Source organism: Castor canadensis, chromosome 1 (genome assembly GCF_047511655.1).
Source record: "Castor canadensis chromosome 1, mCasCan1.hap1v2, whole genome shotgun sequence".
NCBI classification, from domain to species: Eukaryota; Metazoa; Chordata; class Mammalia; order Rodentia; family Castoridae; genus Castor; species Castor canadensis.
This window is the reverse complement of record NC_133386.1, coordinates 199371107-199384984: the sequence shown is the minus strand read 5'-3', so window position 1 is coordinate 199384984 and position 13878 is coordinate 199371107. Positions and strand designations below refer to the sequence as shown.

The window sequence follows — 13878 nt, the reverse complement described above, 5'->3', positions numbered from 1 at the left end:
ATGGTATTCTGGGGAGGGTAAGCATTTTAGTCAGTGGGGACTGCTTGTGCAAAGGTGTGGGGTGTGAACAGCATGGATTTTATTGTCTGTTTCACATATTAAGGTGTAGGCCTCATTGTGAATTGACCATTCTAACTCGGAGGGTAATCTTATTTACAAATGTGTCCGAAGTCATGGGCAGGTGGTGGGAGTGTCAGGATTTGCAGCAGACCAGGAAGCAGTACAGTCCCCAAGAGCCCCTGCTCTGGGTGAGGAGTCTGGACTTTTTCCTACAGTACACTGGGAACAGGGAAGAATTTGAAGTAAAAGCATGAAAGCACTGTCTTATTTTTGGTAATGGTGGGAAGAGTATCCTGGAAGGGACAAGACTAACATCTTAGAGCCCCATGAGGAGGTGGGATAATGGCCTCTCAAAGATGTCTACTAGTCCTAACCCCCCAGAACCCCTGGACTTGTTAGGTTAGATGGCAAAGGGAAATTAACGTTGCAGATGGAATTGAGGTTGATAATCAATTGGCCTTGAGATGGAAAGACTGTCCTGAATCATCGGAATCACAGAGCGGAGGGGTTTCAGAGTCAGAGAGATCTGAAGAAACTGCACATGGACTTTGAAGATGGGGAAGGAACCATGAACCAAGAAATGAAGACGGCTCTAGACACAGATGCTCCCCTGGAGCACCCAGAAGGAATGTGGCCTGCTGATACCTTGAGTTTTAGCCCAGTAAGATCCATTTTGCACTGTATGCATCTATGGGATTATCACAATGACACTCTTGTACTGTTAATAAACTAGTACGTGCAAATAAAAAAAGAGAAGAAAAAAATCCATTTCGGACTTTTGGCCTTTTGAGCTATAAAATAATAAACTTGCGCTTTTATGTATGTGTTGTGGACAGGGGGCTGCGTTTATGATGTTTCTATACATGTACACAATGTACCCCAATCCAACCCATCCCCACCAGCATTCCGCCTAAACGTGTGTGTGTGTGTGTGTGTGTGTGTGTGTGTGTGTGTGTGTGTGTGGTGAGATTGGGGTTTGAACTCGGTCTTGTGCTAACAAAGCAGGTGCTCTTCCGCTCGAGCCACGCTCCAGTCCATCTTCCTCTGGTTATTTTGGAGATGGGGTCTGGAGAAATATTTGTTCTGGCTGGCCTTGAACCTCGGTCTTCCTGATCTCAACCTTCCAAATAGCTAGGATTTGAAGCGTGAGCCACCAACACTGGCTAAACTTGTGTTTTTTAAAAGTCATGAGGTTTTTGGTAATTTGTTATAGAAGCAGTAAGAAACTGACTGACTGAGAGGCTATTTGTAAAAATCTAGGCCACAGATGGTGAAGACCCTGTATTGGTGATAGGGCAGAGAGGAGGGGACAAATTCCAGTTAAACTGGAAATTGTTTAACTTAGAGACTGACCGGACACCTAAAATCAGAGGGTCAGGATATCCCTGTACTCCACAGTCTTTCTTCTGCCCCGAGGCCTGCTCCTCACCCCATTTCTCCCAGGGAGCCCCCGACCATATCTCTGTCCCCTCCCTCCTAGGGTTGACAAGGGTACCTACTTCTTTTTTATTATTATTTTTTTTTTGGTGGTACTAGGGTTTAAATTCAGGACCTTATGTTTGCTAGGCAGGTGCTCTTTCACTTGAGCCACACCACCAGCCCCTAGCATACCCACTTCTGTGATGAGGCTAAGGGGAATCCCAAAGGAAGCTGTATGGTTGTGTACCTCATGGTTTTGCATGGTGGTTGCATGCTACAGGCACAAAACTTCAGATATAAAAAGCATACCAAGACTTTGATGCTAGGCTGGATATCCTTTTGCTTGACAGGAGAACGAGTATGAGCTCCTATCCCTGATTTATCAGTTCCAAAGCTGCTTGTAGGTTGAATCTATTTTCAGATGTTTTTGCATGTAATATAGTTTTGTAATTTTAGTTGTTCATAGAAATGTGTTGGGTGGCCAGCTACTGATGACTCATCCTCACATTATTGCCCTGTGCCTGTTGGCATATCTGGTAAGTGCTTGGGAGGACGGTCTCCTGATCACACATTTCAGAATGCATTTTTTGTATGGCTCTATCATCATCAATCCAGGTTTCTTTTATCATTTATCTGAAGCCATTTTAAATGGCATTCGCCCTATGGTGAATCGCTTGGTATTTGTAAACAACATGCCTTCTGTCAGCTGTAAACCGGACATAATTTTATTCACATCATCTTGATAAACTTGACTAGGGCTGGTTTTGCTTCCTCTTCCTGTCTCATGAGTCACTTACAGATTTTTCTGCCAGGCTAATCTCAATGGTTTCATGTGTAAAACAGTAGCATTCCTGATAATTAATCCAGGCTAAAAATGACATGCAGGAGTTGTTCTGTAGGTGTTAGAGAAAGAGGAAGAAAGTAAACTGCAGTTCGTCTTAGGAGTTGAATAAGGTGAAATGACAATGGTGATGACAATGACAATTATGATGGTAGTGCTGGTGGTGGTGGTGGGGAGAATAAAGAAAAAAATCTAGCACCTATGCTAATTCTTTTATCTTGACCTTATCTATTGCTCTAACCAGCTGGTATAGGATAAAATAAAGCTGTCAACCCTAAAAGCACTGCATCTAAATATTACACTTAGGGGCCAGGAATGTAGCTCAGTGGTAAGGTGCTTGCCTCAAACACATGACACCTTGGGTTCAATCATTAGTGCTGCAACAATAAATATTATACTCAGAATATTTCAGGACATCAGAGTGTTCTAGCTATTGTAAAGGGGCTAGAAGAAGAGGAGTAAGAGTTTCCTGCCTCTAGAAGTGAGCAAGAAGTTTAATCATGTAATAGAAAGAGTTCAAAGCTCAGGCAGGTAGTATCAAATTAAAAAGAAATTCAAGCCAGGTCTGTTTACACCTGTAGTCCCAGCTACTTACTTGGGATGGTAAGACAAGATAATCACTTGAACCTAGGAGTTTAAGGCTAGCTTGAGCAGCATAGGTAGGCCCCATCTTTAAAAAAAAAAAAAATCAAAAAGAGCTGGGTGCCTGTCTTGCATGTCTTATTCCTTTTCTTTTCGAGACAGGGCCTTGCTATGTAGTTCAGGCTTCGAACTCACCATCCTCTGCCTCTTCCTTCTTAGTGCTGGAATTACAGGTGTGTTCCACTATGCCAGGCTTAGTTCTTAGATTTTGTACTGTGATGGCAATGTTTGATAACCACCATTCCTCTTTAGCTATCTTCAAGAGTAAAATTCTTTTGATTGCAGATTGTGGGGGTAACCTTTTTTTTTTTTGGAAGTACTAGGGTTTGAACTCAGGGTCTCATGTTTGCTAGGCAGGCACGCTACCATTTGAGTCACTGTCAGCCCTCTTTTTGTTGGGCATTTTCAAGATAGGGTCTCACGAACTACTTTCCAGGAGCTGGCTTTGAATCTTGATCTTCCTGATCTCTACCACCCAAGGAGCTAAGATTACAGGCGTGAGCCACTGGTGCCTGGAACAAGGGGTAAACTTTTCAAAAAAAAATTTTTTTTTCACCCAGATTTAGTTTTCTTGACAATGTCATGAATTAATGTGGTCATGCCAGGAGCCATGGTTAGTGCTTATAATCTCAGCTACTCAGGATCGAGGTTAGAGGACTGCCCTGGCAAAAAGTTAGCAAGACCTTCATCTCAACCAACAAGCTGAAGGTCATGGTGCTGGATGTGATTCCTGATACAAAGGGAGGCTATAAGTGGTTTGAGATTGTCCTCATGCAAAAAACAACATGAGACCCTACCTGAAAAATAATTAAAGCCAAAAGGGACTGGCAGGGTGTGGCTCAAGTGGCAGAGAGTCTGCCTAGCAAGAATGAGGCTCTGAATTCAAATGCCACTACCACCATAAAAAATGTGGTCATTCTTTCCCCTGGGCTCCTCAGGAGCTAAAATTAGAACGCTAAAAATTGATTTGTTTTAAATCTTCCTTTGTTCAGGTACATTTGAAGGTTTTTTTTCACATAGTTTGTAGAAGCTTATATTTATACATTGGCTTTCTTGTGGTTTAGAGTTTTACATATTCATAGTGAAAATGGCTGATTATATAAATGTATATTTACATAGTACAAGGGGGGGACTTTTTCTCCTTCTCTTCCTCTTTCTCTTTCTTCATTCTTCAAATATAAAAACCATTCTTAGCTTGAGATTCATTAAGAAAACAGGCCATGGGCTGAGCTTGGCACTGCAATCCTAGTTTGTGGATCAGTGCTGTCTTATTTGGTTAACTAGCGTGAGTAACACATGCAGACGAAAAGAATCCTAGGAGCATTCCTAATTTCCTCTGATTTCACAAGCATCTCGAAGATAATGAGCTCTTTCTATGGTTGACATCGGATACTATTTGCATTCTGCTTTTTAAAAACTTCAAGTGCAGTGCTCTGTGTTAAAGGAGCTCCTTAGCATCTACAACTCCTTTAGGACAGAGACCAACTGTGATGGAATTATGCTTCCTTTTTATCCTCAGTTATCAGCACTATTTGCCCAAAGTAAATATTTCCCCAGCCATGAACAGGTAATTAAAATTTTGAAACTTTTATGGCTCTGGATCCTTATCCTTTGAACAACACTCACCTAAGTGGATGGTCCACAGGAGGCACAGGTATGTGCCTGCAGGATAACCTGCATGCAGCAGAATCTCAGGCCTGGGGAGTGAGGGGTTGGGGAGGTGGCATGAGAGCCCAACCTGCTGCAAAGAATCTCTTTTGGAATCGCCCATCCCCCTGACCTACCCAGGAACTTTTACAATCCCAGTCTCTCCTTTGTGGCAGGCAATGAAGGGCCGGGTGTGGCGTCTTTACAACTTGTGTGCACAGTGTGTGTGTTGGGGGTAGGCAGACGTCTCTCATCAGCATCTCTCAGTTCACTGGCCCTGGAGATTCTCCAGGGAATTGAGGGATTGAGGCTGCACTTAGAGTTGTGCAAGGAATAAATGAGATATTGTGAAAACACCCACCAGTGAGCAAGCAACGGATAAAGATTACTGGATTGTGGATTCGGCTTCAAGACTTTAAAAACCAGGCAGGTGGAGGTGGAAGGCAGCCACCAGCTCCCCTTGGTTCTCTCTACCTTCAGGACCATCTTGGGATCCAGATTCTGTCATCCTTGCCCTTGGAGCCCTCAGGGAGTGGAATTATTGGTAATTCTAAAAGGAATGACACATCCACTGGCAGGGTTCAATCCAGCCACAACACCATATGTGACTGCCCCTGCTTTTCCTCAGAACTCTGATTTTACAAAGGCTTCAAAAATCAAATTTAAGAAAATCAGACGACACAGCTCCCTAAAAGACAGCCATGTCTTAACCATCTTTTTCTCCCACTGGCTCAAGGTTAGCGCCTTAGAGCCTGGGGCTGCGGGTGGCCAGACACCGTGGCCGACACTGCCTCCTCGTGGCGGAGGCGCGCAGGGCAGGTGCGGCCCCGCCCTCCCACGTGGCTGTAAATTTGTGGCGCGACTGCAGCACTGGGGAGCTCCTAGGCTGCTTCCTTCCTTCCGTGCCCTCTGCCGCCACCTTTTACATTCCTGGAGCCCCTCTGCACACCCTCACCTTTATTCAGCGACTGTGGATGGTGTGGCTTGGCCGGGACTGATTGTCACGAGAAAAGGGGTGTTTTGGGGGTTTTAGTTAGATCAAGGTGGAATAACTTTTTAGGATGAGTTCTGTTCTTTGCACGTTTTGCTCTAGAGTGATTTACAAAAACCAATCAAGATGCTTTTTGAGCAGTTGATGCTGTGTAGCCTGTACAAAGGTCCTGGGGTGGAAAGGGTTTTGCTTTTAAGAACTGAGCCAATGTCTCACCCCTGTAATCCTAGCTACGCAGGAGGCAGAGATTAAGAGGTTGGTGGTTCAAAGGCAGCCCTGGGAAATAGTCTGGGAGACACTATCTCGAAAAAACACAAAAAGGCCTGGCAGAGTGGCTTAAATGGTAGCGCACATGTCTACCAAATGTGAGGCCCTGGGTTCAAACCCCAGTTCCACCAAAAGAAAGAGAGAAAGAGAGAAAGATGAAGAACTGAGGCAGAGGGCGGTGGGGGAATGTGTGGATTGAGCAGAGTGATGGAGCAGTGGGAGTGTGGGTGACGGGTGGACATGGGCCTTGTGCTGGATTTGGAGTTTTATGATGACAGTACTGAAGCTTGGAAGGATGGGGTAGGGTGTACAGTGGATGGATTAGCAATTGATCAAAGTCCCTGTGGTCACTTATGTGGCAAATGCACTGCAGGGCCCTGGCTGGGTAGTGTGGCTGTTGTGGCCTGTGGACACAGAGGGAGATGATTCCAGAGGCCCTTTTGAGGCAGTCTCAGTTGACAGGAGGGGGAAGGGTTCACAGACGACCCAGATGCTTCTGCTGGGAGGGTGGAGCTAGAGCTCAGTGAGATTTGGACCAGACTGCAGAGGGTCTGTCAGACAAGTGGAGTTGGAGACCTTGAGTAGATAGTAAGATGAGTAGATAGTAGGATCTAATGGGAGGGAGGTTGAGCTGTTTTAGTGTAAAATCCAGAAAGCTCGAGGAAAGAACTTTGGAGGGGGGTTTCCGAGGTTTCTTCTGGGGCCTAATTCTGCCCCTTTTGCTCTTGCTAACTTTACCCAGGCCAGCCCAGTTTCTCACTCCGGCAGATATAGGAAAAGGAGGTCGGAGGCGCACAAATGAGATGCTTGTGGTTTATTGCAGAGAGCAAGGTCAGGCTAGAGGTGGGAGGGCAAGGAGGTGGTGACAGGGTTGGTGACAGGGTTTTGGCAGTTGGACATCTTTGGCTCTGAAATCTGGTGGTCTTCAGATTCCTAAATCCTATGCACACAATGGGCTTTTTAATATTTTCTCCTAAAACAAAGAAGAGAAACAAAAGCTCAACACAATAGTAAATGAAGCTCAGACAGAGATGGTAGTTCACAGAAACATTACTGGAGACTTAGAGGTACAGTGAACTTCAGGGGGGAGCTAACATATTCAAGGTATTTCTCAAAGTCTTCTTTAAAAAAGGTAAGGCAACCAGGTATGGTGGCTCATGCCTGTAATCCTAGCACTTGGAAGGCTGTGGCAGGAGGATTGTGAGTTGGAGGCCAGCCTGGGATACATAGTGAGTTCCTGGGTTACATAATAAGACTCTATCTCAAATAGATGATAGATAGATAAAAATAAAAAGAAAAAAGCATGGGAAGCTGGGTGTGGTGGCACATGTCTATTGTTTTTTTTTTTTTTTTTTTGGGGGGTTTTTTGTTCATTTATTCACATGGGCACAAGTCTATTGTCCCAGCAACTTTGGAGGCTGAGGTGGTTGTTCATGGCCAGCCTGGGCAATAGAGCAGACACCATTTCAAAAAAAAGGAAAAAAGAAAGAAAGCAAGCGAGGCTAAATGCCTGGAGAAATGGCAGTGCCTGCTTGCCCAGGGATATCCATCAGCCTTGTGATTCTTCTGTCTCATTAGAAATGGGGTCAAAAATATAGGGTAACACTGTAGTTGAGGAACTTGGGGAGGCCACTTGTAACCAATGTGTGTGAAGGACACAGCTTACCGTGAGTTTCATGACATTCACTCTGGTCACCTGGGGGAGGGTGTCCAACAGCTGCTTCATCTGTATCCCTGCATTTGTCAAGTTTTGATCGGGGTTGAAAGGCTGTAGGGCAGTCTCATAACTGGAGAGTGTGCCCATGAGGAGGGTTTCGATGACATGCAGAAATCCTGGGCAGATCTGTACAGACTCTAGAGGGCAGGAAAGAGGAAACACATGGAGCCAGGCCCTTTTCCAAGTTGACCAGCTCTCTGCTGGGCCTGCCCCAGATGCAAACAGCTGAGCTGGTCAGCAAGAGATAGCAGCCTTTTTTTGGTGGAGTAGAATGTAGGTTCTGGTGATGCTCCAAGCAATTGATGATTTGGCACTATGTGAGTACTTTCTAGGTTACAGCCAGCTTTTTGTGGCTTGCCCGAGCCTTCTGTGGGCTTCCTGGGTAGGGTGACCATTTGTTTTTGCTTGAGTTCTAGGCAGCCTATCGATTCGAGAAGCTGCTTGTCTGATTTTTTTTTTTTTAATGCAGTATGGGAGATCTGAGGAAGCTGCTGAGAGCTTTGGTTTCCACCAGACTTGCCTCTCATCTATGGTTAATAATGATCTAAGCCATGTGTCACTGAGGGACTGTGACAAAGCTCTTGAACCATCCCAGGATGGGCCTCAAACCTTGTCTGGAAAATGAATGCATGTGTGGGTGTTAGGCCTGTGGCACACTCAGCTCACAGGCAAGCCTGTCATCTTATTGTGTTCCCTTCAACTGGAGTGCATCCTGGATTGTGCTGTCTGTTCAGGTCCCTGCCACTAGGAGCACCTCCTTCCCTCTGCTTGCCTCCATCTTCCAACTGAGCCTCAGATTCCCTGTCCTTGAATTCTCTGCCTTGTGTGCAAATCTGGCTCCCTAACTCCTGCTCAGGGCCCCACTCAAAATGGCCACTCCAGCTGGGAATGGTGGTGATATCTGTAATCCCAGCACTCTGGAGACTGAGGAAGGAGGATTAAGAGTTCAAGGCCAGCCTGGGCTACATAGAGAGACCCTGACTCACATATCAAACCAAGGGGCTGACAGAGTGGCTCAAGTGGCAGAAGGCATGCCTAGCAAGCATGAGGCCCTGAGTTCAAGCTCCAGTACCACAAAAACAAAAACAACAGCAAAAAACAACCCAAAACAAAATTTAAAAACCCCCCAAAAACAAAGTGGCCACACCAAGTCAAAACTTTAATTCACAATGTCATCAGGCAAGTTACTTTATCTTTCAGTGGCTCAGTTTTCTCACCTATAAAGTGTGAACAATATTTCTGTTTCATTGAATTGTTGTAAGAATGATAAGAGATAGTAGTATGTGAACGGGTTAAGAAAAGTGAATGACATTTTGTAAGTGATATTATTATGTGTATACACACAGATATACGAATGCATTCCCAGTCTGCTCTTCACATATTTCAGTCCTGTCTTGCTGAGCCACCCAACTCTATACATAGCTCTGAGATCTAATTAATAAACATTTCAGTATAAAGTGATGTCATTTACACTGAAAAACAAATAAACCTCTCTGCAAAATAACATGACCCCCAGGGTCACAAAACATATTTAGGGGTATTATGAAACTTTACATGTGAATTAGTTGGAATTTGTTTATTAAAAAAATAGCAACAGCATTTTTAAGTGGGAGTAAAAGAAGCTGATGCAGAGTAAAAACCACAGTTAGGTAACTGTTCCCAAAAGACAAGACAATTGGGAGGAGAAGTGATGTGCTCACTTCCCTTACTCTCTCCTTCCTCCTTCCTCTGTTCTCTCTCTCATTTCCCTGTTCCTTCTTCTTAATGACATCAGAACTACTCAGAGACCCTGAATCCCTTTTCCAGAGGACAGAAATGTTTAAAAAAAAGTCTCCTCTGGATTGACAATTTGTCAAAGGGAAGATCTCTTTATGGAATATTTCTTTCTGCCCAGAATGAAAGACTTTGCCTTGGGTTGGGTTTCTTTTGAGGATCTGAGTCTCTGTACCTACTGTTTGAGTAGGTGCCAGAGTAGTGTGGAGACCTCAAACCTGGAGGATGTGCCATTTCTGGGATGTCTCTGGCATGGTGGGGCCAGTCCCAGTCTAGGCTCTGGGGACTCTATTCCTATTTCATTTGTTGTTGGGCAGACGTGCTCATCTATATCGGATCTTCTCCATCTGTCCCTCTGGGCTTTTCCATTTCCCGGAATTCTGAGGTTATGGATATTCAAGATGGAATCATTCCCAGGTTTCCTCACAGTGTGGTGCTCTCCCCAAAGTCACAAGATAAGCTTAGATATCAGACCCAGATTTCTGAGAGTCAGCATTCCCAGGATCCCTTTGCAGCTACAGAGAGGGTACGGGCAGCTCACCCATTGTTTGGAAAAAGAACCCTGGGCACTCACCAGAGTTGCAGTAGACAGCCAGTGTGACCAGGATGAGGGTGACAGCCAGCTTCATGGCGGAGGCTGGGGAGGCTCTGGCTGTGTAGGGATCTGGTGGTCTTGCAGCATACAGGTGCATGGGGTGTCTTCTTATATGGCAGCGCTGGGCGGGGGAGGGGGCAAAGCGCAGGCTCCACTTGTGAGATCACATTATTTACTTGGGTCTCTGCTTTGTGGAATAAGTAAATATTTTATTTCCTTAACTCAGTTTCTGTCCTCATTGAAACTGAGGTCATACAATGGGCCACTTGGTGGGGGAGTCCAGTGTCCTGTGTGGGGGCAGCAAGGGGAACCTGAGTCGGAAGGCATGGAAACCTGGCCACCTGTGGCCTCTCTTTGAACCTGAGCACCAGGGCAGTTCAGATTAATGGAAGCAATTGTAGAACCCAGCTAGACCCAGCACCCCAGAAGAAATGGGGACTCCTCACTAGTGGCCTCAGTCCTATGACCCTGATATATCACTGGGCTCCTTCCACTTCCTTCCTCCAAGGAAGAGGACTGGACCCAGCCATGAAGGTCACATGGTTCTCAGAGCATCAATGTAGTTGGATTGTGGGGGACTCTGAACTGAAGCATAAAGTCAAATAAAGGACTTCTCAATAGTGCACATCAGAAACCCAAGTCCCAAATCTGACGGAGGGCTGGTGGAGTAGCTCAAGAGGTAGAGTACCTGCCTCGCTAAGTGTGAGGCCCTGAGTTCAAACCCCAGTACACACACACAAAAAATAGTGACTAATTATGGCCAGATAGTGCTCTGCCCCACTGGGTCTGTTCCCAGTCAGAATTTTGTCCTGATAACCAAATGGAGGGGCACCTTCAGTCCTTATCTCACTAGACCTCTTAATGGCCTTTACCCTTTGACCCTCTTCTTCTTGGTCCATTCTCTCCCCTGTGCTCCCATGGCTCAGTTCTTTCCTGTTTTGTTTCCCTTTGCCATTCCTTCTTATTCTTTCTTGATGTTTACTCTTTACTGACAGCTCTAAAGTGTTGGTAGTTCCCAGGCTTGACCTTAGCTTCCTTCTTGACCTTGCCTCCCATTACCACGTTCTGCTCCTGCTCCCTTCCTTCTCCAGTGTCCATGTTTTACAGCACCTGGCCCAGCCTGATTGAAACTGACTCCTACTGGGCCTCCTGCCTCCCAGCCAGCTCTCCTCAACTATCCTCGGAAGAGCCATCCAGATAATCTTCCTAAAACCACTGGTCATGTCCTCCTGCTTCTTGAAACCCTCTAAAACTTCCTCTTGCCAGTAGGATGAAATTCAAGTGTAAAATAAAAGGCCCCTGCCCACTGGCCTTTGAACTTCACTCTTCTATCCCCCTGCTGCAGTGATCTGACCCTATCTTAACTTATGCGGTTTTAGGAGTGGTCCATGTTTTCTTCGTGCCTGTCTGCCTTTGCACAAACCAAGTCTTATGCCTGGAATCCACATTTCCTGTCTTATTCATTTCTCTGAATCCTACTCAAACTTCAAGATTCAATTGACTGTCCATCCATCTATCTATCCATTCATTCATTTAATAAATGCTGAGTGCCAACTTACTTGCCAGACACTGTGCTAGGATTGAGAATCAAGGTAGACATAAGAGAGGCACTGTGGAGCCCCTTCCAGAAGAAATTGCTGGCTTGAGGTTCGACCAAGTGGTAGAGCATCTGTCTAGCAAGTGGAAGGTCCTGAGTTCAAACCCTAGTCCTGCAAGAGGGCTTCCCTGTTTGACAGGTAGCTGGTTTGGGAAAGGATACGTGAAGACAACCTCACTTTAGGACTCAGACACAGGAATACAAAAGGTTCCTGGGCATCCTAAACCTTTTCCCAAGGCTTTCCTAAGGGAGACTTTGAGAGGACCTGCAGTAACCTTACCCACTGCAGATCACTGCCTTGCTCAAGGTCACACTATCTTGGGACTGCTCCTAACTGGCCACAGACAAGAAAGGAATTTAGAAGTCTGAACTTTCTAAAATTTTTTTTAGATGGAGTCTCACTTTGTTGGCCAGACTGGTCTCAAAATCCTGGGCTCAGGTCAACCTCCTCCACCTCAACCTTTGGAGTAGCTGGAACTACAGATGTGTACCACTGTGCCTGGCAAAGCTGGCACAGACATTTCTGCACCAAGTGGAGAAGTCCAGTGGGCAGTCCTCCAGAGTTCTCTGCCTGCTTGGTTGAGATGCACTGCAGCTTTTTCCTTTGTCCAACCCTTCTCCCACCCTACTCTTTTCTCAGGGACTGCTTCCTAATAACAACTGTGCATTCCAAATTCCATCTCAGCATGGGCTTTCCTGATGGCAACTGCCTACGACCAGGATACGTGATGAATGACTCAGGCCCCAATGCCTGCCGCTGTGAACTTTACTTTAGTGGGAATGACAAAGAAGTAATTAAACAAATGAAATAATTACAGGTTTCAATACCTGCTAGGGAGGAACTGAGCAGTGTGTTTGGATAGGAAAAACGAGACTGATTTAGACAGGGAAATACAGGTGACTTTTCAGAATGGGGCTTGATACTGAGGTCACAGAGGGTTCCAGGCAGAGGAGACACCCAGCACAGAGGCACTAAGATAGGAAGTCCCCTGGGGAGCCTAAGGGGCACAGAAGGACCACTGTGCCTGGAGTGGAGGTATAGGACCCACAGGGTTGGATTATGTAAGGCCTCAAGCTACGGGCTTTATGCTCAGAGTGGTGAAGAATTCTAGAGGTTTTTTTTTATCTGAAAGATACATTTTAGCTGGGTATAGTGGTATATCCTGCAGTCCCAACTACTTGGAAGGCAGAGGTAGGAACATCTCAAATTCAAGGCCAGCCAGGGCAAAGTTACGAAGACCTGATCTCAAAAAACAAAATATAAATGAAAATTCTGGGATGTGACCCAAGTGATAGAGCATGTACTAAACATGCACAAGACACTGAGTTCAATCCCCAGTGTGTGTGTGTGGCGGGGGGAGGGAAGATATATACTCATTTGCTAATCTTTTCATATAGTTTTTTTTTTTTTTTAGAGTCTCACTATGAAGCCCAGGCTGGCCTTGAACTTTCATTCCTCCTGCCTCAGTCTCCCAAATGGCGGGAATTACAGATGTGTATCACTGTGCTTGGCCTTCTTGAAGGATTTCGATCAGGAGCGATGTAGTCTGCTTCCTGTCTGATGAGATGATCTTGACTTGGGTGGTGGGGGCTCAAGGGTCTTGTTTCCTGACCCAGAAACCTTGGGAAGAATGTGGCCGGGAATGGAAACAGTGAAACCTTGGACAGGCGACTGGCTCAGTGCAACCTCTCTCACCCCTCTGCTTACAGTGCTCAGTGTTTTAACTTTGCAATTCTTCACTTGCGCCACTCCTCTAACTGACCTCCTCCTTTAGGGCTGAGGAGTCCATAAACCAAGGTATGCAATGCTTGCTAAGCAGGAAACCCTGGAATGAATTGATGAATGAGGACTTTGAATTATGTGATGCCTGGAGGAGGTGGTGAGGCCTGTACTGTCCCACTCAGAGGAGCCTTAACACAGTTGAGAGCACAGGCTCTGAAGTGGCCACGAGGACCTGTTGAGTAAGTTGCCCTGTGCTCATACAGCAGAACACTAGGTAGCCGAAGAGACAGGGATGAAGATCCTTTGAATCCACAATGACATGGTTGCCCAGGCAGACTGACTGCAAAGGGAAAAAACAAGGAGTAGAAGAGAGTGGGAAAAGAGCAGGAGGGCGCCATGTCTGTATTGGCTTGTACGTGTGTGAAACGTCTCTGCAGTGGATGGTAGGGTTTCTGGAAAGGAGAACTGTTTGGAGGGGAGACAGAGAGAAGGAGACTTTATTTTTTTTAAGTTGATTTTGCTCACTTAATTTTATTATTCACATATAATAGTTGTAATATTTACATATGCGCTTATAATATATCTTAGATTCATGACCCCCCATCA

At 45.6% G+C, this 13878-nt stretch overlaps 1 protein-coding gene across 1 annotated transcript; it reads right to left on the bottom strand.

Moving 5' to 3' along the window:
• Positions 1–6666: 6666 nt before the first annotated feature.
• Positions 6667–10060, bottom strand: Scgb1a1 (secretoglobin family 1A member 1). Its single transcript, XM_020179223.2, has 3 exons — positions 9932–10060; positions 7534–7721; positions 6667–6840 (listed from the first exon to the last, which is right to left on the bottom strand). Exons 1-3 carry the CDS (start codon positions 10047–10049, stop codon positions 6808–6810), a joined length of 339 nt encoding a protein of 112 aa, XP_020034812.2. The 5' UTR covers positions 10050–10060; the 3' UTR covers positions 6667–6807.
• Between the last annotated feature and the right edge of the window lie 3818 nt (positions 10061–13878).